Source organism: Balaenoptera ricei, chromosome 16, assembly GCF_028023285.1.
Source record: "Balaenoptera ricei isolate mBalRic1 chromosome 16, mBalRic1.hap2, whole genome shotgun sequence".
NCBI lineage: Eukaryota > Metazoa > Chordata > Mammalia > Artiodactyla > Balaenopteridae > Balaenoptera > Balaenoptera ricei.
In genome coordinates this window covers 89631428-89657168 of record NC_082654.1, presented here as the reverse complement: position 1 = coordinate 89657168, position 25741 = coordinate 89631428, and the positions used below count along the sequence as shown (strand labels likewise).

At 45.9% G+C, this 25741-nt stretch overlaps 1 protein-coding gene and 1 pseudogene across 1 annotated transcript; one reads left to right on the top strand and one right to left on the bottom strand.

The window, feature by feature from the left end:
* Positions 1–5948: 5948 nt before the first annotated feature.
* On the bottom strand, positions 5949–19165 carry LOC132350470 (myosin-13-like). Its single transcript, XM_059899655.1, has 11 exons — positions 18962–19165; positions 14340–14483; positions 14098–14254; positions 12248–12275; positions 11353–11464; positions 10217–10309; positions 8737–8800; positions 8547–8645; positions 8335–8442; positions 6074–6140; positions 5949–5961 (listed from the first exon to the last, which is right to left on the bottom strand). The coding sequence occupies exons 1-11, from the start codon at positions 19163–19165 to the stop codon at positions 5949–5951; spliced, it is 1089 nt and encodes a 362-aa protein (XP_059755638.1).
* LOC132351023 (UBX domain-containing protein 4-like) lies at positions 15748–18840 on the top strand (annotated as a pseudogene).
* Positions 19166–25741: the final 6576 nt, after the last annotated feature.

Below are 25741 nucleotides of genomic sequence, written 5' to 3'. Positions count from 1 at the left end.
AGGTCACCTGCCACACTCTAGAGCTAAAGGGAAACTCAACGTGAGTACTGGCCTCGAGGTAAGTCCCTGAGTAGCCGTGCAGAAAGGGAGGCATGAGGCTCTTTCCATGAAGTCTTAGTCGCTGTTCTGCTCTATTTTATTTTATTTTTATCATTTTTTATTCTTTTTTTAAGATTTATTGATTGATTGATTGTTATGTTGGGTCTTCGTTTCTGTGCTAGGGCCCTCTACAGTTGCGGTAAGTGGGGGCCATTCTTCATCGCGGTTCATAGGCCTCTCACTATCGCGGCCTCTCTTGTTGCGGAGCACAGGCTCCAGCGGCGCAGGCTCAGTAGTTGTGGCTCACGCGCCCAGTGGGATCCTCCCAGACCAGGGCTCGAACCCATGTACCCTGCGTTGGCAGGCAGATTCTGAACCACTGCGCCACCAGGGAAGCCCCTGTTCTACTTTATTTTAAAGGAAGGACCCTTTTCAAGACTCCTAGGCCCCTCGGGAGTGCATCATTTTCCCTCCAAGATCAGTGAGTACCTCCAGACCCCTGTGGGCCTGCTGAGCAACATCGAGGCCCAAAGGTCGGTCCCTCGGAGGTCCTCTGTGTATGCCAAGTGATGGGTAACACACTGCTCGTTCCTTAAGGAGAGCTACATTTCCAGAGCACTGGAGCAGCCTCAGGACCACATTTCTAGCCAGTGCGACATGACATGGAAGTGTTCGTCATGGCCCCCGTCTGAGCTGCCATGAGAAAACACTCTGCTTAGGATTCTTCGAGGACCTCGTATCTGAAGTCACTCTGCTCAAGGAGAAAGTCAGCATCCTACCATGCTGTGTCGCTAACGGGACACTCAGCGTGAGCAGTTGTCTCAAGGTAAGGCCCTGAATTGCCATGCAGAAGCGGAGGCGTTCAGCAGTTTCCATGAGGCTGTAGCCGCTGCTCTGCATTGTTTTAATGTCAGTACGCTTTGCAGGACATCTAGGAACCCCGCGTAGGCACCCTATTCCCTGCAAGAACACTGAGTACCCTCTGGCCCCCATGGGCCTTCTAAGCCACATCCAGGCCCGTAGCCCTTCGGAGCCACTCTGTGTATGCCGAGTGTAGGGCAACAGACTGCACTCTTTCTTGGGAGAGCGTGATTTCCTCTACACTCCCACAGGTCGACGAACACCTTTCTAGCAGGTCCAACATACCGTGCAAGTGTGACTCGTTGCCCTAGTCTGAGCTGCACTGAGAATAACCCTCGGCTTCGCATTCGATCTGGGACCCCCTGCCTGAAGTCACCCTGCCTCCAGGAGAATGTCGGCTTGCGTTCCGACTGCAAGTAAAGCCCAGTTTCTCGTGTAACACTGCAGGCTTTTGAAGAGCCACGGGCCCGGAGGCTTAGCTGGGGTGTTCCTTGATTGAGGCAGTTAGCTGTTTGCAGAACACCCTGATTCGAGGAGTTGATTCAAGGAAGGAACCACTGGGTAACCTGTGTCTGTTTGGACTTGTTAGAAAGCACAGGGATGTATGCTGCGTGTGCCCGTGGAAGTGGGGGCCTGATGGAAGTAGCCTTGCTTTCCCATTTTGAAAGCTCCATTCATGCTGCCTTGAAGCTACTTGAAATTGACTGCTCTTGACAGGCCACTAGCTACTGTAGGCATGGCTCTGGGAAAAAAATGAGTTTTCTCTATGTAAGCCAGGTGCTTCGATGGCCGCAGTGGAGCTCATCCTGCCTCGCTCTAGAGCTAAAGGGAAACTCAACGTGAGTACTGGCCTCGAGGTAAGTCCCTGAGTAGCCGCGCAGAAAGGGAGGCATGCAGCTCTTTCCATGAGGTCTTATTCGCTGTTATGCTTTATTTTATTTTATTTTTTTCATTATTTATTGTTATTTTAAGATTTATTGATTGACTGATTGATTGTTATGTTTGGTCTTCGTTTCTGTGCTAGGGCCCTCTACAGTTGCGGTTAGTGGCGGCCACTCTTCATCGCGGTGCGTAGGCCTCTCACTATCGCGGCCTCTCTTGTTGCGGAGCACAGGCTCCAAACTCGCAGGCTCAGTAGTTGTGGCTCACGCGCCTAGTTGTTCCGTGGCCTGTGAGATCCTCCCAGACCGGTGTTCGAACCCGTGTACCCTGCATTGGCAGGCAGATTTTCAACCACTGAGCTACCAGGGAAGCCCCTGTTCTGCTTTATTTTAAATGAACTACCCTTTTCAGGACTCCTAGGCCCCTCGGGTGTGCATCATTTTCCCTCCAAGATCAGTGAGTACCTCCAGACCCCTGTGGGCCTGCTGAGCAACATCGAGGCCCAAAGGTCGGTCCCTCGGAGGCCCTCTGTGTATGCCGAGTGATGGGCAACACACTGCTCATTCCTTAAGGAGAGCTACATTTCCAGAACACTGGAACAGCCTCAGGACCACATTTCTAGCCAGTGCGACGTGCCATGGAACTGTTCGTCATGGCCCCCATCTGAGCTGCCATGGGAAAACACTCTGCTTAGGATTCTTAGAGGACCCCGTACCTGAAGTCACTCTGCTCGAGGAGAAAGTCAACATCCTACCATGCTGTGTCGCTAACGGGACACTCAGCCTGAGCAGTTGTCTCGAGGTAAGTCCCTGAATTGCCATGCAGAAGCGGAGGCGTGCAGCAGTTTCCAGGAGGCCGTAGCCTCTGCTCTGCATTGTTTTAACGTCAGTACGCTTTGCAGGACATCTAGGAACCACGCATGGGCACCCTATTCCCTGCAAGAACACTGAGTACCCTCAGGCCCCCATGGGCCTGCTAAGCCACATCCAGGCCCGTAGCCCTTCAGAGCCACTCTGTGTGTGCCAAGTGTAGGGCAACAGACTGCACTCTTTCTTGGCAGAGCGTGATTTCCTCAACACTCCCACAGGTCGACGAACACCTTTGTAGCAGGTCCAACATACCGTGCAAGTGTGACTCATTGCCCTAGTCTGAGCTGTACTGAGAATAACCCTCGGCTTCGCATTCGATCTGGGACCCCCTGCCTGAAGTCACCCTGCCTCCAGGAGAATGTCGGCTTGCGTTCCGACTGCAACTAAAGCCCAGTTCCTCATGCAACACTGCAGGCTTTTGAAGAGCCACGGTCCCGGAGGCTTAGCTGGGGCGTTCCTTGGTTGAGGCAGTTTGCTGTTTGCAGAACACCCTGCTTCGAGGAGTTGATTCAAGGAAGGAACCACTGGGTAACCTGTGTCTGTTTGGACTTGTTAGAAAGCACAGGGATGTATGCTGCGTGTGCCCGTGGAAATGGGGGCCTGATGGAACTAGCCTTGCTTTCCCATTTTTTTTTTAAAGAAATCCTATGTTATTTATTTATTTATTTATGGCTCTGTTGGGTCTTCGTTTCTGTGCGGGGGCTTTCTCTAGTTGCGGCAAGCGGGGGCCTCTCTTCTTTGCAGTGCGTGGGCCTCTCACTATGGCGGCCTCTCTTGTTGCGGAGCACAGGCTCCGGACGCGCAGCCTCAGTAGTTGTGGCTCACGGGCCTAGTTGCTCCGCGGCATGTGGGATCTTCCCAGACCAGGGCTCGAACCCGTGTGCCCTGCATTGGCAGGCAGATTCTCAACCACTGCACCCCCAGGGAAAACCTGCTTTCCCATTTTGAAAGCTCCATTCATGCTGCCTTGAAGCTACTTGAAATTGACTGCTGTTGACAGGCCACTAGCCACCGTAGGCATGGCTCTAGGAAGAAAATGAGTTTTCTCTAGCTAAGCCGGGTGCTTCCATCGCCGGGGTGTTGCTCATCCTGCCGCTCTCTAGATCTAAAGGGAAACTCAACGTGAGTACTGGCCTCGAGGTAATGCTGTGAGTAGCCGTGCAGAAATGGCGTCTTGCAACTTCCTCCATGATGTCTTCGTCACTCCTCTGCTTTATTTTAGAGGAAGTACCCTTTTCCGGACTCCTAAGCCCCCCGGTTGGCACCCTTTTCCCTACAGATCCCTGAGTACCCCCAGACCCCTCTATGTTTGCTGAGCAACAGCCAGGTCAGTTGGCCCTTCAGATGCCCTCTGTGTATGCCGAGCAAAGGGCCACATGCTACACTCTTACTTGGGAGAACTAGATTTCTTCAGCACTCCAGCAGCTTTAGGAAAACGTTTCTACGCCATCTAACATGCCATGGAATTGTGCCTCATTGCCCTATTGTGAGCTGCAGTGAAAAAGCACTCTGCTAAGCATTCCTTCTAGGACTTCCTACCTGAAGTAAATAATTTCTAAATAAAGAAATAAATATTTTTTAAAAAATTTATAAAAAAAAAGAAAGAAAGAGAAGTGATTTTTGTGTACTGATTTTTTACCCTGCAGCTTTACTAAATTCGTTTATTAGTTCTAACAGGTTTTTGGTGGTTTGATGTGGGAGACTAGAATTCAGAAATCCCACTGTTTCTACTACAGCCAGGTCATCCACAGCACGCAAGACACAGTGGCTCCTAATATAACCTTCCCATGGTGCCTGTTAATAACGCGTGGACCCTACAAGAATGATGAGCGTCACCACTTTAGGTGAACCGCATCTGGTTAAGGCTTGGCCTCTATTATGAAGTTTGATGTCTTCTCTGCTTTTCTTGGGCATGGTTTTGACCTGGTTCTTTTGAAAAGTAATGTACTCCCCAGTAATTTCAAGTGTATAAAAAAACTATAAGTAGCAGTACAAAATACACCACCTCACATAAACTACTCCAGTGTGTTTTATGCAATACTGGGGTCCTCTCCCAGGGAACCAGAACATAAAGACCCAAAGACGAAATTTTATGGTTCCACCTTATAATCCTATCCACGGGCCCACTTCAACGTTCACCATCTCCGCAACTCTATGGAAATGTCTTTTCCCATTCTGATCCAGTTTTCTTTTTCTGAAACCATTACTGAGACTTTCCCTCATTTTCAAAACCTTTATGGATTTAAAATACACGAGCTAAGTATGATCTGGGTGACCTTTTCTGCATGAGCTCTTTGACTTAGAATGTTTTCAGTGTTCATCCATGTTCTAACATGTATCATCAGTGCTTCATTCATTCTTTTCATTGTGATTAAAAGTAACATTTACCATTTAAACCATTTTGAGTATACAGTTCTGTGGCATTGACTACATTCACATTGTTGTACAAATATTCTCACCATCCATCTCCTGGACCGATTCATTTTCCCCATGGGAAACTCTGTATCAATGTCTCTACATTTTTGCCAAAATTTGTTATTTTTAATTATCTTGATTATAGGCCTTCTAGTGTTTGTGGAGGGGTATGGCGTTGTGATATTAATGTGCATTTCCATCGTGACTAACGATGTTTAACATCTCTTCAGGTGTTTGTTGACCATTTGTATGTCTTATCTGGAGAAGGGTCTTTTCAAGTCCTTTTTCCATTTAAAAAACTGGGTTGTTTGCGGGGGCCTGCAGCTCCGCCGCCCGAGCCGGGTCCCGGCAAGCGCTCCTGCTGGCGGCCTTGGCCTCGCTGAGTCCAGCCTGGAGCGATCTCCGCGCCGCAGGGGCCCGTGCGCCGGGGCATCACTAGCGGCCTCGCAGGGGCGCCGCTTCCTGCCTGGCGCTCGCAGGAGAGGGGACGCCCGGCCCCAGGCGCCCGTGCCCAGAGTGCCGAGACCGTGCTGTGCCGCGCGGACGCGGCGCCGGCGGGGCGGGTCTCGCTTGGCATTGGCTGCAGCTCACCTGAGCGCGCCGGCGGTCCGCGCGCCTCTCCCGGAAGTGGGCATCCTGGCCAGAGCGCACCTGGCGCGGGGCGTCCTCAGGGGCTCGTGGGGGTGGGTGGAGGAGGGAACCATGACTCACACCAGAGCTGTTCGGCACAGTCGCGGAACCCCCTAACCTGGCAGTCGCAGGAAGGTCTCGCCTTTGAGTAGAGGCTTTGAGGACAGGCCCGAGCCTACCCCGTTCAATTTTACAAAACATCTGCTGGTGTAAAGCTCGCTCCCACGCGGTTTTCCCAAGTAGCCAAGTGCCTCACACGAGGTATCTGCAAGGAGAACCTGAGAGGGCCCGTAGCCCTGAGAGACTTACCCTTGGCTTATGGCAAGGCCAAGGGATTTATCCTGCATGGTGATTTCTCCTGCTGAGAACCCCCAAACCCCACTCTGGCCAGCTGGCCCAGCTCTGCTTCCTGCACGTCTCCAGCCCGGGCCGGCCCTTGGCCACCTGCTGGGATGGGAAAGGGAAGGGTCTCAGAATTGCACCTTAGAAACTTGCCAGGGGGCATGGATTGAAAAACATGGGGGCCATCCAGGCAGCAGAGAAGGGAGAAGGGCACCTTGCTGCCCTTTCATTGTGGAATCGGTGGCGCTTCTGCTGAGAGGGGCCTTTCCATGGGGACCGCATGCAGTGTGTTTGGTGTCTTGGAACTGAAGAATTAGAACCTGTACAATTTTCAAATGATGTGGTCCTTTAATTTAAAAACAAAACCCCTAGAACCTTTGCTTTATAAATTGAGGTCTGAAAATTGAAGGTCTGTTTTGCTTCCACTGTGACACTATATTAAGAAATGTGGATTTATTGAGAAAAGAGTCAGAATAGAGAAGGAAACAGAGAACTCAGAGGTACCACTGTAGTTTGGCAAAGGCTGGGGGGAGTTAATTTGTCAATGCTGCTGGCTTTCAGTAGCCTGCAGCCATTCTCCTCCTGCGGCTGAGGGGGTATAAAGCTGTACTGGGTTGCTCTACTCTTCTTTTGTAGAATTCCAGCTCAGAGCCATCTCTTGATGTATAAGTATTTCGCAGACTAGGTTCCCAGGCAACTCCTGGAGGGCCAGAGGGATTCCTTCATTATACTTGTCTGTTTGAATGAAAACCAGCAATGACATATTTTTCTTTAAATCTGGTTTATGGTCTACCATCCAAAAACCAGATTAGCTATTTCCTCACTCTCTCAATAGGCTCGAGTTCCTGGAAACTGAAACTTAGAGAGGGTGGAAGAGTGCCCGAGGGAGAACGGGAGAGCCTGCCGGGAACCGTGACTCCTGGGTTTTTAATGAGCTTCCTAAACAGCATGGTCATTAATTGGCAAGTGATGACCTTAAGGAGAAACTACTGGTAAAAATGTAAAAGCCTTTTGTTAATAATGTGCCCACCAGGTGCGCATCTTATGGAGTATTTTCATTGCATTTCCAACACCTGGGAGGGTGTTGGGCAGAGGGCAGATGTTTAATAGATTTATTGAATAAGTTCAATTACATACAATTATATCAATGGAAGGGTCAGCAACACTATGAGGTTAGGGTTAGGGTTAGGGCCAGGGCCAGGGTCAGGGTCAGGGTCAGGGTCGTTAGGGTTAGGGTTAGGGTTTAGGGTTTAGGGTTAGGGTTTAGGGTTTAAGGTTTAGGGTTAGGGTTAGGGTTTAGGGTTTAGGGTTTAGGGTTTAGGGTTAGGGTTAGGGTTAGAGGTTTAGGGTTAGGGTTCGGGTTCGGGTTAGGGTTAGGGTTGTTAGGGTTAGGGCTAGGGTTAGGGTTTAGGGTTAGGGTTTAGGGTTAGGGTTAGGGTTTAGGGGTTAGGGGTTAGGGGTTAGTGGTTAGGGTTAGACAATTAGGGTTAGGGTTAGGGTTAGGGGTTAGGGGTTAGGGTTAAAGTTAGACAATTAGGGTTAGGGTTTAGGGTTAGGGGTTAGGGTTAGGGTTAGGGTTAGGGTTAAAAATGCAAGTTCTGGGGTTGGGCAGATCTGGGTTCAGACCGTCGTTTACAAACTGTCTTCGTGCAAATCGTGTGTTTTTTTCCTAAGACTCAGCTTCTACCTTTATGAAACGGGGGTAGCAGTGGTGCTGATCCCAGAGGTTTTGTTGAGGCAAAGCTCTTTTCTCAGTTCCTAGCATGCGTGAGTGCTCAATGCACTTAGTTAATATTATGGTTATTGACCCTGGAGATATTCCCCAAAGCTAAAGACCAGAGGCCTGACAGGTGTGTTGAGGAGGTGGGTGCCTACTGTGAGCCCGAGGTGGCAGGTAGCCGGAGGAATGGAACGGCTGCTGCAGAGCGGGACTGTTTTTCTCCTGCTTTAGACTTTTTTGTATTTTCTAGATTTTCTTAAAAGAACCATGTAGATGGTTTGGTACCCTGAAAACTTCCAACAAAAACTTTAAAGACCTTATCCATGCAAACATTTACTCTCAAAAGCTGGAGAATGGAACTGAAGGCCTATTTTGGAGAACTTTCTGTATTCCCATTTCCTGGAATCTTCTGAAATGGAACCAAGTGGGGGAGGGGTGTGATCTGTACTAATTCTCTGAGCTCTTGGGTCTAATCACTGAGCATCCCTGCATCCCAGCTTCCTCCTGAGATCATGGGTACCTCTCAGTTCATAAATTCAACAATTCCTTACTTAAGTAAATAAACACACAAAATACTTACATCAGTGGCCAACAGTTCCTCACTGTCATCAATACTGGCCACGGTGACCTCTCCTTTGCTCACAAAGGGGAAGTCAAAGGGGTTGGTTGAAATGAGAAGCAGGTCTGTGAAGAAGATGGATCCCTTTAGCATCTTATGCACAACTGACTCTGAGTTTTTTTCCAATGTGATCGATTTGGAAGATGAGAATGATAACCAAGGAACTTACCCATAAGTTCCAGCTTCTTGTTTGACATGATTTGGTAAAAAATATGATAGCCTCTCTCACGGGATAACTGAAATGCCACCCTGGATTTTTCTAAGAGATCTAAGATAACAAAAAACGATGTGATTTTAGGGACCCCAGGAGATGCCTCTGTGGCCAAATCCAAGGTGCCAGATAGAGTGTTTGGACTCACAGGTTTCAATGTCCGCTGACACCAGCTTTCCTGTGGCTCCAAAGTGAATACGAATGAACGTCCCCTGTCCAAAGACAGATTGAAAAACACAGTTATTTTCTTTCTGTGGTACTGTAGCCAGCTTCTGTTAGGTACTACTGAGGATGGGTGGGCTGTGTAGGCTCACGGAGGAGGTGATGCCAGAAGCATGAGGACCTTCCTTCTCTCTGTTTGCTTGGCATCTGGTCCCCACGCCGGCTCAGCCAAGACTCAGGTAGCTCTGCCCAGAGCACCTGGCCCTGTTCCCACAGCTCTGGGGATGCCTGCAGGCTCCCTCTCAAGTCTCTGTTTGGGACCACCTCACACCTGACTGTCTCCTTGGTCTTTATCCTGCTCAAACTCTTTGTAACACCTCTGAACTGATAACCTGGTTGGACTATCTGACTTCTTTTTTGCCTCTGGATGTTACTTCTGAGATTTCTTGCCTCAGTTTTCCTTACTACTTACTACATGCAAACTTAGCCCCCAGGCCAGGCCTCCTGGCTCCCCAAAGACCCACTCAGCACTTGGGTTCCCCCAATCTTGGGGAGTGAGGGGTGAAATTATATATAGTATATATGTGTGTGTGTATACTCCCTTCTTACATCATCTGCTTAATTGGTCGCTACCACTCTGTGAGCCAATTGGAGGGCAAAAATATTGCCTTGCTTGTTCACCCACAGACCCTGGAATGTAGTACATCCTCAGTAGTATTCTCAGTATTCTCTGAATGAAGCCTAAGAAGAGTTAATGAAGGACCAGTGTAGGTTTATGTGAATTATGTGTTCGCTCTTCAGGAGTTCTAGCTGCTGAATGCAAGTGCCTCTGGGTACTTGCTCTACTGGCCAGTGAAATTAGATAGGAGACTGGATACTTGTTTATTTGCCAGTGTCGGAAGTAAATGCCTCTTTGGTTGAGCTAATCCTAAGTGAAACATTGAAGGATGGGACATATCCTTCAGTATCTTCAGTATCAACTTCTTCCCAATTTTTGAGCTCTGCTGCCTCCACCAGGTTTTCCCTCCTCCCAGCACCTCCTGACTTGGAGAAGGTCAGATCTGCTAACTAACTTCACACTAAGGTTTTCATGGCTAATAAGTCAGTGGATACTGTTCAATGGACTTATGTATTTTAAAATGCTTCCACCTGAAGAGACCAATTTTAGCATAGAGAAGTCATTTTGTACTTGTGGAATTTGAATCTTGAATCATTGTGACTTCAGGAGGCTCTGAGGTGATGCTGATTAGTTAGGGAAGGACAGCTAAATCTTCCTTCGGCTGGGAATAAGACAAAATGTTCTTTGAAGGGTTATCAGAATATCCCGGTTGGGCAGCTTGATCTGAAGCGCTTGGGGGTAGACTAAGGCCAGGTATATCCTAGTTTATGTGGCCATTTTTCATATTCAGCATTGGAGGAGAGGGTTTTCTTTCTGGGGGTCATTGACAATTGGACTGAGTCTTAACGAATCTCAAGGAGTTGTCATTCCTCACGGTCTTGGCATTTCCAAAGGCCTCCAGGAGGGGGCTGGCCTGGATGATCTGGTCTTCCAGGGTTCCCTAATAATAAGTGAGAAGAGGAAAAGAGAGGACTTTGGACGTCTTCCGAAGTAACTTCCCAGTGACTCAAAAGTGTGGATGCTCTGGGAAGGTCCCAGGGAGAGATGTCGCCCAGCTCAGGCTGGTGGCAGGTACAGTTGTGCTGAGTACCCACAGGCCCATCCCCACCCCACCCAAGGAGGCTTCAAGGTCCCATCGTAGAAGGAGTCTTAGCACAGCATCAAAGTGGCTTCTGGCCACACCAGATTCCAGGTTGGAGCCCTACCCGCTACCTCTCAATCTCCCAGATGGCCTTTCTTCTCTGATAACATTTTATTATAAATTATGGATTTGTAAAATATAGACCTCTGTTCCTGCATGCACCAGGACCCATTTATACAGATATTCGGGTTCAGAAGTAGAAACAGACTGTGAGCAATGAAAGTGACCCATATGATAGAAACAGTGGTTCTCAAAAAAATGTTTAAGTTGCATAAAATATTTTGTGAGAATTATTACGTAGAAATCCACTTATAGAAAGCAGAGTTTTCACCTTTCCCCCTTCCCCACATGATTGCTTGCCTTTCTGACTTCAGAGCTGTTTGGAAACTACTGTCCAGCCCAGTGGTTCTCAAAGTGTGATCCCTGGACAGGGCATGAACAATGGGAACATGACAGAAATGCAACATGCCAGGATTTTGAATGTGAGACAGGAATTTCAGTCAGAAATTCTGGGCCTGGGGACCAGCAATCCGTTGTTAACGAACCCTCCTGGTGATTCTGACGTGCACTCCAGTTTGAGAACCACTGGCCTAAACCATTCCTTCGCCAAAGGAGGATGTGGAGTTGTTCAAGGTCACTCGGCTGTTGCTGATGGAGCTGGTGCTAGAGCCCGAGTCCACAAGGTGGAGCCATTTCCTGCCTTGCCCGGTAAACACCCCCTGGGGCAGGACCTCGTGCTGTGCATCTCTGCTGAGCACAAAGCCCTGCGGACACTTGGGGCTCACCTGGGGTTTCAGTTATAGTCATTCCAGCAAGCCTTCCAGGTGCAGGAAGCTGCTCACCTGCATCTTGCCCGGCCGCTGCTCCTTCCTCTTCTCCCCAGTGACCGCAGTTGCTGCAAAGTGCTGGATCACACGCTTGGTGTTCACTGTCTTCCCAGCCCCGGATTCTCCGCTGTTGATTTAAAAGTAAGTGAGAGGGACTTCCCTGGTGGTCCAGTGGTAAAGAACCCGCCTTGCAATGCAAGGGACGCGGGTTCAATCCCTGGTCAGGGAACTAAGATCCCACATGCCGCGGGGCAACCGAGCCTGCACGCCATAACTACTGAGCTTGTGTGCCTCAATTAGAGCCCACGTGCCACAAACTACAGAGCCCACGTGCTCTGGTGCCCGCGTGCCACAACTACAGAGCCCACACACTCTGGAGCCTGCGTGCCACAACTAGAGAAGAGAAAACCCGCCTGCCACAACTAGAGAGAAGCCTGTACACCACAGCGAAGAGCCCACGCGCCCCAACAAAAGATCCCGAGTGCTGCAACTAAGACCCGACACACCCAAAAATAAATAAAATATAATAAAGTAAAATAAAATAAAATAAAGTGAGATACACAGACATAGAGAACAGACTTGTAATTGCCAAGGGGACCAAGGAAAGGGGGAATGGAGGACAAATGGATTGAGAGTTTGGGATGAGTAGATTCAAACTATTAGATATAGAATGCATAACCAACAAGGTCCTACTGCATTGCACAGGGAACTATATTCAATACCTTGTGATAAAACAAAATGGAAAAGAATATGAAAAGGAATATATATGTATAACTGAATCACTTTGCTGTACAGCAGACATTAATACAACATTGTAAATCAAGTATACTTCAATAAAATAAATTTTTTTAAAAAAGTAAGTGAGCTAAAGGAGAGCAGAAGGAATGGACAGCCCCTTCCAAGTCCTCACGCGATGAGGACGGACTGGTTGTCTCGATCTAGAAATGCAGAAGGAAGCAGGACAGAATAAATAAACAAGATACAGGCAGGATATACAAATCAGGCAACATTGGGGGTAGACAGAGCCCATGAGTTCTAGTTCTGGCTTTGCCATTAACTAGTGGTGTGATGATTTGGGCATGTCGAATCTTCTTGGAGACAATTTGTGCAGATTTCCCAAATGCTGGATGTGTAACGTGGGCAGCATGGGAAGTGAACGGTGAGTCCCACAGTGTGGAAGTTATTCGTGTTCACAGATCTTTACCTCCTCAATAGCGCTTTCTTATCTCCCTTTTCAACAAAGAAAGCAAGTCTCAGACTTAGAACTTGTAAGAAGCCACAGCTTCTAATTAGAATTTATGGACACTGATTTGTTGTCATTGCCTTTTTCTTTCACCTTTACTTTCTACTTGTGGACAGTGACCGTGGTTTTCCATTTACAAGAGTGTTATAGGTTGAATTGTGTTCCCCCCAACAAACTAATATGTTGAGGCCCTAACTAACCCCCAGTACCTCAAAATGTGACCTTATTTGGAAATAGGGTCATTGCAGATGTAATTAGTGAAGATGAGGTCATACTGGAGTAGGTGGGCCCCTAATCCAATATGACTGGTGTCCTTATAAAAAGAGAAATTTGGAGACAGATGAGAACACAATGTGAAGATGAAAGTGCAGATCAAGGTGATGATTCTATAAGCCAAGGGATGGCAAGGATGGCCAGCAAACCACCGGAAGCTGGGAGAGTGGCCTGGACCACATTCTCCCTCTCGGCCCTCAGAGGGAACCAACCCTGCTGACACCTTGATCTCAGACTTCCAGGCTCCAGAGCTGTGACACAATGCATTTCTGTTGCTTAGGCTACCCAGTGTGTAGTACTTGGTTACGGCAGTCCTAAGAAACTAATACTAATAGTGATATTATTCTTCCTTTTTTTAAAAAATAGTTTTCCTCCAGATCAAAGGGCAGATTTGTTCGGTTCCTATTTTATTTTTATTTTTGGCTACGCCACGTGGCATGTGGGATCTTAGTTCCCTGACCAGGTATCGAATCCGTGTCCCCTGCAGTGGAAGCACAGAGTCTTAACCATTGGACCGCCAGGGAATTCCCTATTCTTCCTTTTTGAAATGGACGGAACTTCAGTCACTATAAGGAAAGATTTTAAATATGCAGAAATGGCCAGGATTGCGAATGTGACATTGGAATGGCTGAAGTTTGGGCAACATTGTCCTGGATGACTTTTAAGCATCTTCAGATCTCAGATGCTTGCTTCTACTTCTCTCTGCACCAAGTCAAATCAGGTGAAAGTGGAACAGACCGAAGTGATGTTAGGCATGACAAGGGTGACAGTATTACCACATCTCTGCTATTTCATCTGCTATTCTGGAAATTTAAGGAGGAGAAAGAGGGAGCCTGAGAAAACAGGTGAAGGGAAGTTGCTGTGCCCATTTCTCCAACTTTGCATTCCTAAGTGGCTACTAATATAGTCTCTCTTCCAAGTGTGTTCCTGTTGGGGGTTTCTTTGGAGGTGGGGGCAGCACATCTCCTTGTGCTTCACATCCACCCCCAGAGAAGCATGTACTTAGTGTGGCTTCAGTCCCAAGCTCTGGCTTAAGAACCGTGACTGGTAATGGAAGATACTGCGCCCCTGGCTTTCCATCCTGACATCCTCTGAATCTACTGAGGTCACTTTGGTCATTGCACCGTTTGGATGACCAAAGCCTATGAAGGGCTCGAGTAATTAACTAAGAACCAGTGCAGTTAAAGGACTTGAATACTTCACTAAAACTATTTTTTAAAATATGGATTAAAGAAATTACTCACCAGTCAACATGAACTGATAGGCGTTGTCAGAGATGGAGAAGATGTGGGGCGGGGCCTCCTGGTGCTTTTTGCCTCTGTAGGCCATCACCACCTCAGGGTTGTACACCTTCAGCCACTTGTATGGGTTGACGGTGACACAGAAGAGGCCTGAGTAGGTCTGAGAAAATCAGAAAATTCAACCTATGGATCTTGACTTTACTAAGAGAAGGAAATGGAATAAAGAGAGGTTGAAGGGTACTCACGTAGATCAACCAGGCTGCGTAACGCTCTTTGAGGTTGTACAGCACTCCTGGCTCGTGTAGGTGGGTCATCATGGCCATGTCCTCGATCTTGTCAAATTTGGGAGGGTTCATGGGGAAGACTTGGTCACTGTTCGGAGTGAGTGTCTGGATATTGAGAGGAAAAATCACATGATGAGTGGGAGAGCCGATGTGGTGACCTACCAGTGGGGTGAAAATGGTGAGATATTGTGGTGAGATTACCCCATTACCGTGGTTAACTTTATGGATCATTTCTGTGCCCAGAGATGATCCGTAAATAAGTGTTCTTGATAAATCTAAGACTGGTCAAACTGTATAATCAATTCTGGTCTGATGCCCCCAAGTCAGCATGCCATTCTGTGTGCCAGAAGAGGGTTACAGGTGTGCAAAGTTATAGAGCCCTTCAGCCTCAGGGTGGCCAGGTGGAACTCAGGATGGCCAAGGCCACAGCAGCTTGCCTCTGTTTACCCCATTTGCTATGAGTGCTGCAATGAGATCAAGCTTGGAAGATTGGAAAAAACTCTTCCAGTGTGTTCTGTAAATCTCCACCTCAATACCTCTGCTCATGTGGGTCCCTTTGTCTGGAATATATCTACATTGAAATTACATCTAGCAAACTTCAAAGCTCTTCTGAAGTGCCACCTCTTCCATGACCTGTTTCTGCTCTCGCCTGTCTTTTCAAGGCTTCCAGAATTCCTTGCACCGCTGCCCTAATAGTTAAAACATTTGGACTTGAAGCATGGTCCATGCCTGAACAGTATTTTGAGACTATTACCTAATTTTCCCCTCTCTGTTTTCCCTCCCCTTTAAGCATACAACTGGCACTCCATTACTCAGGAAAGGTAGAAAATAGGGCATAAAAGCGAGAGAGCCTGTAAGCCTTTCTAGCGTTTGTTTTCCAAAAGCCCTAATCCTCAGAAGAGCTTTGAGGGTTTTACCGAAAAGATAAAAGGGAGGAGATTTGTTGATATAGACCAAATCTCTTGAGGAAAGGAAGCCCTTCTGCCCCACCGCCCTAAACTAGAGAGAGAGGGACATCCAAAATAGCATAAGGAAGATGGAAAAATCTGTGTGTCCTGAAGGTTCAGAAACTGGGGCGCTCCTTCCACTTCCGGGACTGCAGGGCCTGCGGTCTCCCGGGCTCCCGCACGCACCGACTTGCCAACGAGACAAAGGACAGGGGCGCGCTGCCAACGGCGACGCGTGGCGTCATGCGTCGCGGGGCGCGCCTCGGCCTGCGCGCTTGCACGCGTCCTGGGAGCCGCTGACGGGCCTGCGCGCCGGTGCGGAGCCGGAGGCGGGCCGTGGGGGCCCAAAGACGGATAGGGCGGGTCGGCTCCGGGACCGAGGCGGCAACACGTCGAGCGAGCGCCTGTGCCCGAGGGCAGCGATGCTGTGGTTCCAGGGCGCCATTCCGGCCGCCATCGCGTCGGCCAAGAGGAGCGGCGCGGTCTTCGTGGTGTTCGTGGCAGGTGATGATGAACAGGCTACACAGATGGCTGCAAGTTGGGAAGATGAGAAAGTGACAGAAGCATCTTCCAACAGCTTTGTTGCTGTGAAAATCGATACCAAAAGTGAAGCCTGCCTACAGTTTTCACAGATCTATCCTGTAGTGTGTGTTCCATCCAGTTTCTTTATTGGAGACAGTGGAATTCCCTTGGAAGTAATAGCAGGAAGTGTTCCTGCAGATGAACTTGTTACCAGAATCCACAAAGTCCGGCAGATGCACTCGTTAAAAGGTGAAATATCAGTGGCAAATAGTGGCCAGTGAGAAAGTTCAGTCTCTACTCCATCCACCTCATTTGATCAGAACAACACTTCTGAAAACTGTCAGTCCAGAAATGCAGAGCTCTGTGAGACACCACCCACTTCTGATACAAAGTCAGATTCTGCAACAGGAGGAGAAATTTCAGGCCAGGCCACTGTGTCTCCAGAGCCTGGTGGATGTTCAAATCAGAGACCTACAGAGGAGCTCACCGTCAGAGTGGAAAGACTAACCAAACAACTTGAAGAAAAGAGAGAAGAGAAAAGGAAAGAGGAAGAACAGAGAGAGATTAAGGAGGAAATTGAGAGGAGGAAAACTGGAAAAGAAATGTTGGATTATAAAAGAAAGCAAGAAGAAGAATTAACAAAAGGAATGTTAGAAGAAAGGAACAGAGAAAAGGCAGAAGATAGGGCAGCTCGAGAGCGTATAAAACAGATGATTGCACTGGACCGTGCAGAGAGAGCTGCTCGTTTTGCAAAGACACAGGAAGAAGTAGAAGCTGCTAAAGCTGCAGCCCTGCTGGCCAAACAGGCAGAAATGGAAGTCAAGAGAGACTCTTCCGCAACAGAAGGAAGCAGTGTTGCGAGAATTCAATTCCGTCTTCCTGATGGTTCTTCCTTCACAAATCAGTTCCCTTCTGATGCTCCTCTAGAAGCAGCAAGGCAGTTTGCTGCACAGACTGTTGGCAACACTTACAGTAATTTTTCATTAGCGACAATGTTTCCCAGGAGGGAATTTACCAAAGAAGATTATAAAAAGAAATTACTGGATTTGGAACTTGCCCCAAGTGCTTCAGTGGTACTGTTGCCAGCAGGAAGACCAACTACATCCATGGTACATTCTTCCAGTGGCGACTTTTGGACATTCTTGGGGACAGTACTTTACCCATTCCTTGCCATCTGGAGATTGATTAGCAACTTCTTATTTAGTAATCCTCCTCCTGCACAGACCTCGGTGAGAGCAGCATCATTGGAATCCTCAAACCTTGCATCCTCTAGCAACTCAGACAAAAGGGAACCAGTCAGAAAAAGAGTGCTGGAGAAACGGGGGGAAGACTTGAAAAAGGAGGGCAAGATATATAGATTGAGGACTCAAGACGATGGTGAAGATGAAAACAACACTTGGAATGGAAATTCTACTCAACAGATGCAGTGTGACAAGGACAATATGTGCAGTAATCATTGTTTCTCTTATGATTTAAGTCAACTAAAACTCTACTGGAGAAGTGGGACTGCTTTATGTTTTCCAACTCATCTACAAAGTGTCTCTTTATTCCTGCTTAGTGGGTTAAAGTTGTTTAACCTCAGATAAGTCAAGAGATAAAATAACTGGCTGCTAGGTCCTTGTATATGGTAAGCAACTGCTAGAAGCCTAAAATAGCAAAAGGTCTGCGACAGCCTCCCTTTATCAGCTTTCTTGTTTAGTATTTCATATGCCCATTAGCCCTGTGCTCTCAGATGATATGTTTTGTTTAGGGCTGTTTTGCTCCAGAACTCCTCAGCCCACACAAAGTAACTGGTGTGTCACTGAATAATTTGATCTTGAGTCAGAGCGTTTTAACTAGCCAATCAGATGATAATTTGGGTTTAACTTTTCTCTTCTTGCTCATCAGCTGCAAGCAAAATCTTGTAGTTTTTAATCTTACTTAAACACTGGATAAAAAAATCTTTTCCAAAAAAAAAAAAAAGAAAAAAGAAACTGGGGCTTGTTTCTTAGCAATCCTTCAGGGGGGGCAGTGACACCCCATGTGGTATTACTGAAAATGTGGCATGGCTCTGGGGAGGGGACCCCAATAGTAACTCCAGAAAATTTATTTCCGGCCCTGTGAAAAGAGGCTGACACCAGAGGTTAAGTTTAATAATAACAATCATCATCATCATCATCGTCATCATCATCTGTCTTGTATGCTTGAATTTGTGAACTGCGATTCATACCTACCATGTACTCTTTTTTTAAAAAATTATTTTATTTATTTATTTTTGGCTGCGTTGGGTCTTCCTTACTGCACACGGGCTTTTCTCTAGTTGTGGCGTGTGGGGGCTACTCTTCGTTGCGGTGCACGGTCTTCTCATTGTGATGGCTTCTCTTGTTGCAGAGCACAGGCTCTAGGCACACGGGCTTCAGTAGTTGTGGCGCACGGGCTGAGTAGTTGTGGCTCGCGGGCTCTAGAGTGCAGGCTCAGTAGTTGTGGTGCACGGGCTTAGTTGCTCCGCGGCATGTGGGATCTTCTGGGACCGGGGATTGACCCCGTGTCCCCTGCATCGGCAGGCGGATTCTTAACCTCTGTGCCACCAGGGAAGTCCCCATACCCACCGTGTACTCTTGATTCCTACACTAGATGATAAACTTTGGGGAAGCGGGACTGAGATTTGCTCATATTTGCAGAGTGATAGACACTGTGACCTAGACATGGTGCGTGTCCAGTAAGGATTGAATTGAATGGTGCTCTGTAATTCTCTGCATTAAATTAGGCATTGCCTCTGGAGCTCCCTCTGTAAGTCACTCTGCAGCCTAGAGAGTTCTATTTGGTATATTCGCCCATCCAGCAGCAATCTGTATCAATCTCTCCCTTAAACAGTCCAAACTCTTCCACCACCACCTTCCCCTTTCTCCAAAGCAAACATCATAAAAACTCTCAAAGCCCAAGTCCTCGAAGGAAAGAGCCAGAGGAAAGGTACGTGCCATGGCAGTTTTTACCTGCGACTTCACTCAGAGTAGATCAATGTGAGTCTTGTTCTATCTTCAGATTCCTATGGGCCAGCATGCAATTTCTACTATTCTACTCCAAAGGCAAAGGGGGATGCCCATGTTAGCAAGGACATCTGAGATCAACACTTACGCGGTTGTCGAGGGTCTCGACTGTGACTTTGTCATTTTCCTTGCTCTGGATCATACCTTTCACATAAAATTCCTTATCATCCACTGCAAAGCAAGCTTTCTTAGAATCAAATGGGCGATTTGGAGCCTCGATTCTCTCCTTCTCTGATTTCCACAGGTAGGGAGCTGCTTCTCCAAAAATGGCCATCTCTGCATCAGAGCTCATGACTGCAGGGGCTGGGAAGACCAGGGCTGCTGAATCTGGAGCTTTGGGGAGCTCCATCCTGTTATTTCCATTCAGACAGGGGGCCAGATTCAAAAGTTCCTGGGATTAACCTACGTTCTGAGGAATCCAGGACCTGGTATAGGGGCCTAGAGTGGGCAAGTGGGGGTGAGCTAAAGGAGATATTTTACTCCAAGAAAAAAGTTTGAGGGGACATCTCTTAGTCCAGCTCCAGGTGTGGAAGTCTAAACCAATTAGAGGAAGACAAGCTGAGCCTAATAAAGGAGGCCTCAGAGAATACTTCCTTAATTACACATCACATTTGAGCCTCATGATCTCGGTGTCATTCCCAAATCTTAAGGGTGTCTGAAAAGAATTACTGGAATGTTGATAATTCCTAGTAGAAAGTTCAGATAGCCCAGTGAAAAGTAATGACTTGAACATAAAGTACTGCCACACTTGTTTAGCCAATTACAGGCAACAAGGTGATAGGAGACATTATGGCCTAGTGCAATGGTTCCAAACTTTAATATGCACCAGAATTACCTGGACAGCTTGTTAAAACACAGATTTCTGGGCCTCACCCCCAGAGCTTCTGATTCAGTAGGTATGGGATGGGGCCTGAGAATATGCATTTCTAGCAAGTTCTTAGGCAATGCTGGTGGTGCATTCATCAGCTGATGGTGAATTCATCATTGTGGTCCAGGGACCACACTCTGAGAACTGCTGGTGTAGGGCCTTCTGACTCCAAGAGTGGTCCTTGAACACGTTGCATCAGCATCACCGAGGAGTTGTTAGACATTCAGAATCTCAGAACCACCCCGCATTACAAAACCAGAATCTGCACTTTAACAAGATCTCCAGGTGATTTCTAGGCATAGTAGAGTTGAGAAGTACTGGGCTTAAGGCAGGGGTCTCCAAACTTTAGTTATGTGTAGCAGTGTCGGGGTGTGACAAACAGTGTTTAATTAAATACCTGCTTTAGAACTCACTGCTTAGCGTGTGTGTGTGTGTGCATGTACGTGTATGGTGTGTTTATGTATCTTTCTGCCTCTCTCTCTCTGTCCACCCTCCCGCTCATCCCTCCCGTCACTTCTTTCCAAACAATCCCTTTTCACAGACCTTCTCTTTATGTGTTTTCCTTGCTTAGAAGCTAGACAAATTTGGCTTAAAGTCCCGGCACCGAACTTGGTCAAACCACTTAACTTCTTTGGGCCACTAATTTCACTTAAAATGAAGAAGCAAGCTAGCTCATTTCTAAGGCCCCTGCAGGTTGTGTGACTTTTCTGGTTCCTTTTCCTCATCTGCATTTGCTTTTCCTGTTCCCTCTGGACCTCTTTCCGTATCCTTTCTGACCCTCTATTCTTTTCCCCACAACTCTTCCCCTTCTCCCTTTCTTTCTCTGCTTTTTCTTTTCCATACATTCTTCTGTAAGTGGCCATAAAATGGAGTTCAATTACACACATGTATCCCCATATCTCTCTTAAGAAATAGGTCATATGTTTTGAATAAAGCCTTTTATGTTTCCTATTAAAAGTGGGAAAATTGAACATTTTATGGTTGTCTCTTGGAACTTCCCCCGCCCTCAATCTTACACTTTATGAAATTACTCTTCGTTGGTAACTGTTGTTTCAATATCCCTCCTTGAGATTCTGGGGGAATCTAGTCCTACAGAAAGAGGAGCAACTGCGACCCTCTGGATCTTATTCAGGATAAGTTGCATTTCGATTTTACTTTGGCCAGAGGCTCTGCTGAACCATCTGTGTGCTCGTGGTTAAGTTTTCATAGTTAAGAGATTGGAACTCAATATAGCACCACAAAGAGGACCTCTGGCTTGCAGGCTTCATGCGGTTTAAATGTTCTCAGTTACTGCCTGGTGGAGAGGAAGAATTCATCCATATTGTTTCCTCATCTGTGAAGATAGTCCCTACTTTTGTGGCTTAAGTGAGTTTTACAACAGCAGCAGTTCTCAAGCTTTGTTTCCTCAGAACCCCTTCACACTCTTAAAAACCATTGAGAACCCAGTGAGTTTGGTTTATGCAGGTCATATCTACCAATATTTATGGTATTAGAAGTCAAAATTGAGAAAATCTAATTCATTTAAAGTTCCTATCAAATTCATTGCATGTTAACATTAATGACATATTTTTATGAAAATGACTATATTTTCCAAAACAAAAAAATTAGTGGCAAGAGTACCGTTGTTTTTCATTTTTGCAACTCACTTTAATGTCTGCTGAGTAGAAGATGGATGGGTTTTCATGCTTGCTTCTGTATTCTGTCTGTTGCTGTATGGTTTTTTGGTTTTTTGTTGTTTGTTTTTTGGTTAAAGTAGATATAGAAAATCTTTCACAGATATATAATTTGGAAAAGGAAAGAGTATTTTAATTGCCCTTTCACATAATTGTGGAAATTCTTTTTAGATACTATACCAAAACTTGACACGTGGTAGTTTCTGTGGTAGTTCCTTAAAGGCTAGTTGCAATGTGGAATCTGAAACCATATCAACAAACATTATGATCTGTTGGTCTGTGTTGAACTTTGAATGAAACTTTTACCCATGTGTAAACATCATACATTGATCATTTGGAAAATATTGTTCACTGAATTATACAGAACTTCCAAATATTGGCACGTTTCATTATACAGTATAAAAAATCACAATCATTAATATCAATACTGATCTCATTAGAAAATTCAAATATTAGGACGTTGTCAAGCTAATGATAGTAGACACAAGTCTTCCAAAGTTTTAATTTTTGCTTGAAAACTCAACTATATCATTAGTAAAAAATACTGTCAATAGTTTTCCTTGAAAGGATAAACACACTTCACTGCTTTTTGAGAAACTGTGTGCCAGATATACAAGTCTGAGAAACAATAGTTTGTCCTCTAGTCATTCTTTCAAGTAAAAATGGTGCTTCATGAATCAAGTGGCTGGTTCATCTTGCAACTCAGACAACTGCACATGTGTTTTTCCTTGAGACAAATGTCAAAGTCCAGTGTGCAAAAGGAGAGCTTTTCATGAACTTCCTGTTTGATCATGTAGAATATTATAAAGATGTGGATACATTTGACATGTAGTCAAATTAATACTTTCCATTGTTGCAAATTTTAGGTCATTTTTCAATGAAGCTGGCTTTTAAAAAAAATTATTTATTTATTTACATTTATTTTTGGCTGCGTTGGGTCTTTGTTGCTGCGTGCAGGCTTTGTCTAGTTGTGGCGAGCGCTACTCTTCGTTGCGGAGCGCGGGCTTCTAATTGTGGTGGCTTCTCTTGTTGCGGAGCATGGGCTCTAAGCATGCGGGCTTCGGTAGTTGTGGCACACGGGCTCAGTGGTTGTGGCTCACGGGCTTAGTTGCTCCGCAGCATGTGGGATCTTCCCGGACCAGGGCTCGAACCCGTGTCCCCTGCATTGGCAGGCGGATTCTTAGCCACTGTGCCACCAGGGAAATCCTGAAGCTGGCTTTTTAAATTAAAAAAAATTCTTTTTCACTGTCAGTGTATGGCTGTGAAGAATACTATGACTATTAGTACAGCTTGGTGCCATGTCTTGATTTGTAATAAAGTGTCAGATCGTCTATCCATCCTTGCTTTTGCATCATTAAGTCAAACAGTGAAGAAAGCACATGGCATCTGGGTATTATGAAAATTGTTTTGACCTCATGTACCTCTTGAAAAGTTCTTAGGAATCTCCAAGGATCCATGGGCCACAGTTTGAGAATGGTTGCACTATAGTGTGAGGGAATCTCATCAGGCTGCAAGTGTATGATCTGATGTCATTTAGCTTGACTTAGTGTTCAGCCTGCTACCCAAAGTGTCGAAAGTTGATCCACATCAAAATCATCTGCAACAGAATCTCTGTGGTTGGGACTGAGGAAACTGAATTGTTCTCAAGGGCCTCAAACACAGTGATGTTTAGGAGCATTATTTTGCTTTTATAAAGCCAGTCTTTCCAAAACCATGGCATAGTCCCAATGGTCAAATACAAAATGATTTTAGGCAACTATTTCTTAATTTTAATAGTTATATTAAAGTCTATTACCTTATTTTAGCAAAATGTAAGATGCCATCGATTGTAAGATAACCTATTTTGTGTCCCACTAATAAAGGAAAACACCCTGCTAATTACAGTACTCCTTTCATTGATTATAAGATGCATCCCAAGTTTAGAGATAATATTTTGTGAAAATGTGAAGAAAGTTAGAATAAAATAGAATAATATGTGCTAACGACTTAGAGACAGTGAAATATCTGTTTATAGTAGTGATATAAAGCAGTGTTTCTCAAACTTTGGTGGGCATAGGAATCCAACTGGGTATCTTGTTGAAATAGATATTCTGATTCAGCAGAGCTGGAGTAGAGTTTGAGATTTTGAATATCTAAATGTCTCAGCTGATGCTGAGATAGACGGTCCAGACTTTCATAGCAAGCATATAGGCTAACTTTGAGAAACACATCTAAGAAGAAAAAGGAATCAAGGTAAATCAAAATATTAAGTGAATTAGCAGTACTGGTCTTAAATGGGTATTGCAAAATTTGTGATAGTAGTATAAGATTGAAGTCTGAAGTTGGGGAAAGACTACAATGACTCATGGTCAAACTATACCTTTAGGTCTCTTAGAAAAACAAGACTTTCCGTCTGGGATTCAAGTCACTGCGTGTGTTGAGGTGAAGATTTTTCTTCTTCCACCCACAGCTCTAACCATGACTCAGAATCCAGTATCTCCTACTTTTACTGCCTAGATGATGCATGAGTTGTCTCAGCGATATTCTTGCAAATGTGTTGTCCAGCCTACTCAAATGCCTTCAAGATGACTTTTTTCCCTTTGGAAAATTTTGGAAAATCATTTGGGGTAGTTTCTGCAGGCCAAAGATACTTCTTGCTTTAAACTGAAATCTGGCTCTCTGTGACTTCAGGATGTTTGATCCTCCTTTCGGCTCTTGGTAACAACAGAAAGAGTTCAAACCTTCTCCCCACAAGACAACTCTTCACCCATTTGATGGCTGCTCTGGGTTCCCCTTAGCTTTTTTTTTTTTTTTTAATGTGGACCATTTTTCAAGTCTTTATTGAATTTGTTACAGTATTGCTTCTGTTTTATGTTTTGGTTTTTTGGCTGCAAGGCATATAGGATCTTAGCTCCCCGACCAGGGATTGAGCCTGGAAGGCGAAGTCTTAACCACTGGACCTCCAGGGAAGTCCCTCCTTAGCTTTTTCTTTTCCAGGCTAAGTAGCCCCAGTGCTGTCTTCATCTGTTTCTTCCGTGATGTGCTTCTGCATCTCCTTTACCATCACAGTGAGCTCACTCCTGTTAATCTCTTAAGTGTGACATCCAGACCACATGTTGTCCTCCATCAGCATGTGCCCTCACCTCTCCTGACCTAGGTGTCATGCCCGAGGTGGTGACTGCCCTCTGGCAGCCTCCTCACACCGATGGCTCACCACTCACTGTCAAGCAAAGCCCCTCAACACACGCTGTGTGCATCCGGTTGCTAAGTCAGATCTTGTCCCCATATTTATACAACTGTACTCTGGGACCCAGGGCTAAAACCATGTATTCTTGGCTGATAAAACTTTCCCTTGTTAGGTCTCATCCAACTCTCTTGGCATGACTCATGGTGTCCCTGGAAACTCTACCCCCAGAAAGTCCCCTAATTATCTGCTTCTTGGTTTTGAGAGCTTGACCTGCTTCCAGCCCTACACAGCTGTGTTCCCTCCAACCATCCCCTCTGTTCCTGTCTTTAGGGGTCTTCCAATGGGGATGGCCATCCCAGTCTCCCTGACCTCCAGCACCACCTTCTGAGTGCTCCCCAACCGCTCTTACTGCTGTCAGTGCACAATGACACTGCTCTCAACTTTCAGCCCTCTCCTGGGAACTTCTCAGCTACTGCATCTTGTCAGCAATGGTGTGGTCATGACTTAATTATACTTTGGTTTCCTTAGTACTAATTCATCTAGAATTACTTCCAATAAACACAAATCTTGAGGTGGGGGAGTAATTTTTTTTTATTACTACAGTGGACATAGGTTTGAATCCATTTCTCCTTATTCTCTCAGCATCATTTGTGAGTAAAGACACAGCTGAGGGGATTCATGGGTGCAGCCTCTGCTCAAAACACAGCAAAGTTAGACTTGTGTGAAGACTGAATCTTGAGCCTACAAACATCATGTTTGGGGCCAACCTAAGTATATTGACCTGGAGCTTGTGTGTCAAAGTTCTGCAGTGTGTTTTATTCCTGTTAGTGTGATGAGCAAATTTGGGAAGCCCTGCTTCCTTAGGTGCATATTTTGTAATCTGCCTTTAGAAATACTTAAGTAATGGATTTTAATTTCATCAGTTTCAGATTCCTATGAGTGTGGCAAGAATGAGAATGTGTAAAACACTGTTTGCTAATTTCAATTATTGTATTCCCAATCAAGATGAAAGTGACTCTTACCTTCTTGGTTTCCAAAGCAATGGTTAGTGTCCTTCAGGAATGAAGTGGCTTCTGAGAGAGTGATTCCGGAAACCAAAACTAAACCAAACAAAGAACAAATGAACTATGAAGAGTTTAAATAAATCTAGAAATTGTACTT

Coding starts and splice junctions, on each gene's coding strand:
- LOC132350470 (XM_059899655.1), bottom strand. CDS start 19,165: ATGAGCTCTGATGCAGAGATGGCCATTTTTGGAGAAGCAGCTCCCTAC. Junction 8,801..10,216: donor ATGACAACTCCTTGAGATTC/GTTAAGACTCAG, acceptor GTCTTTGGACAG/GGGACGTTCATTCGTATTCA. Junction 8,443..8,546: donor CAAGAAGCTGGAACTTATGG/GTAAGTTCCTTG, acceptor TCTTCTTCACAG/ACCTGCTTCTCATTTCAACC.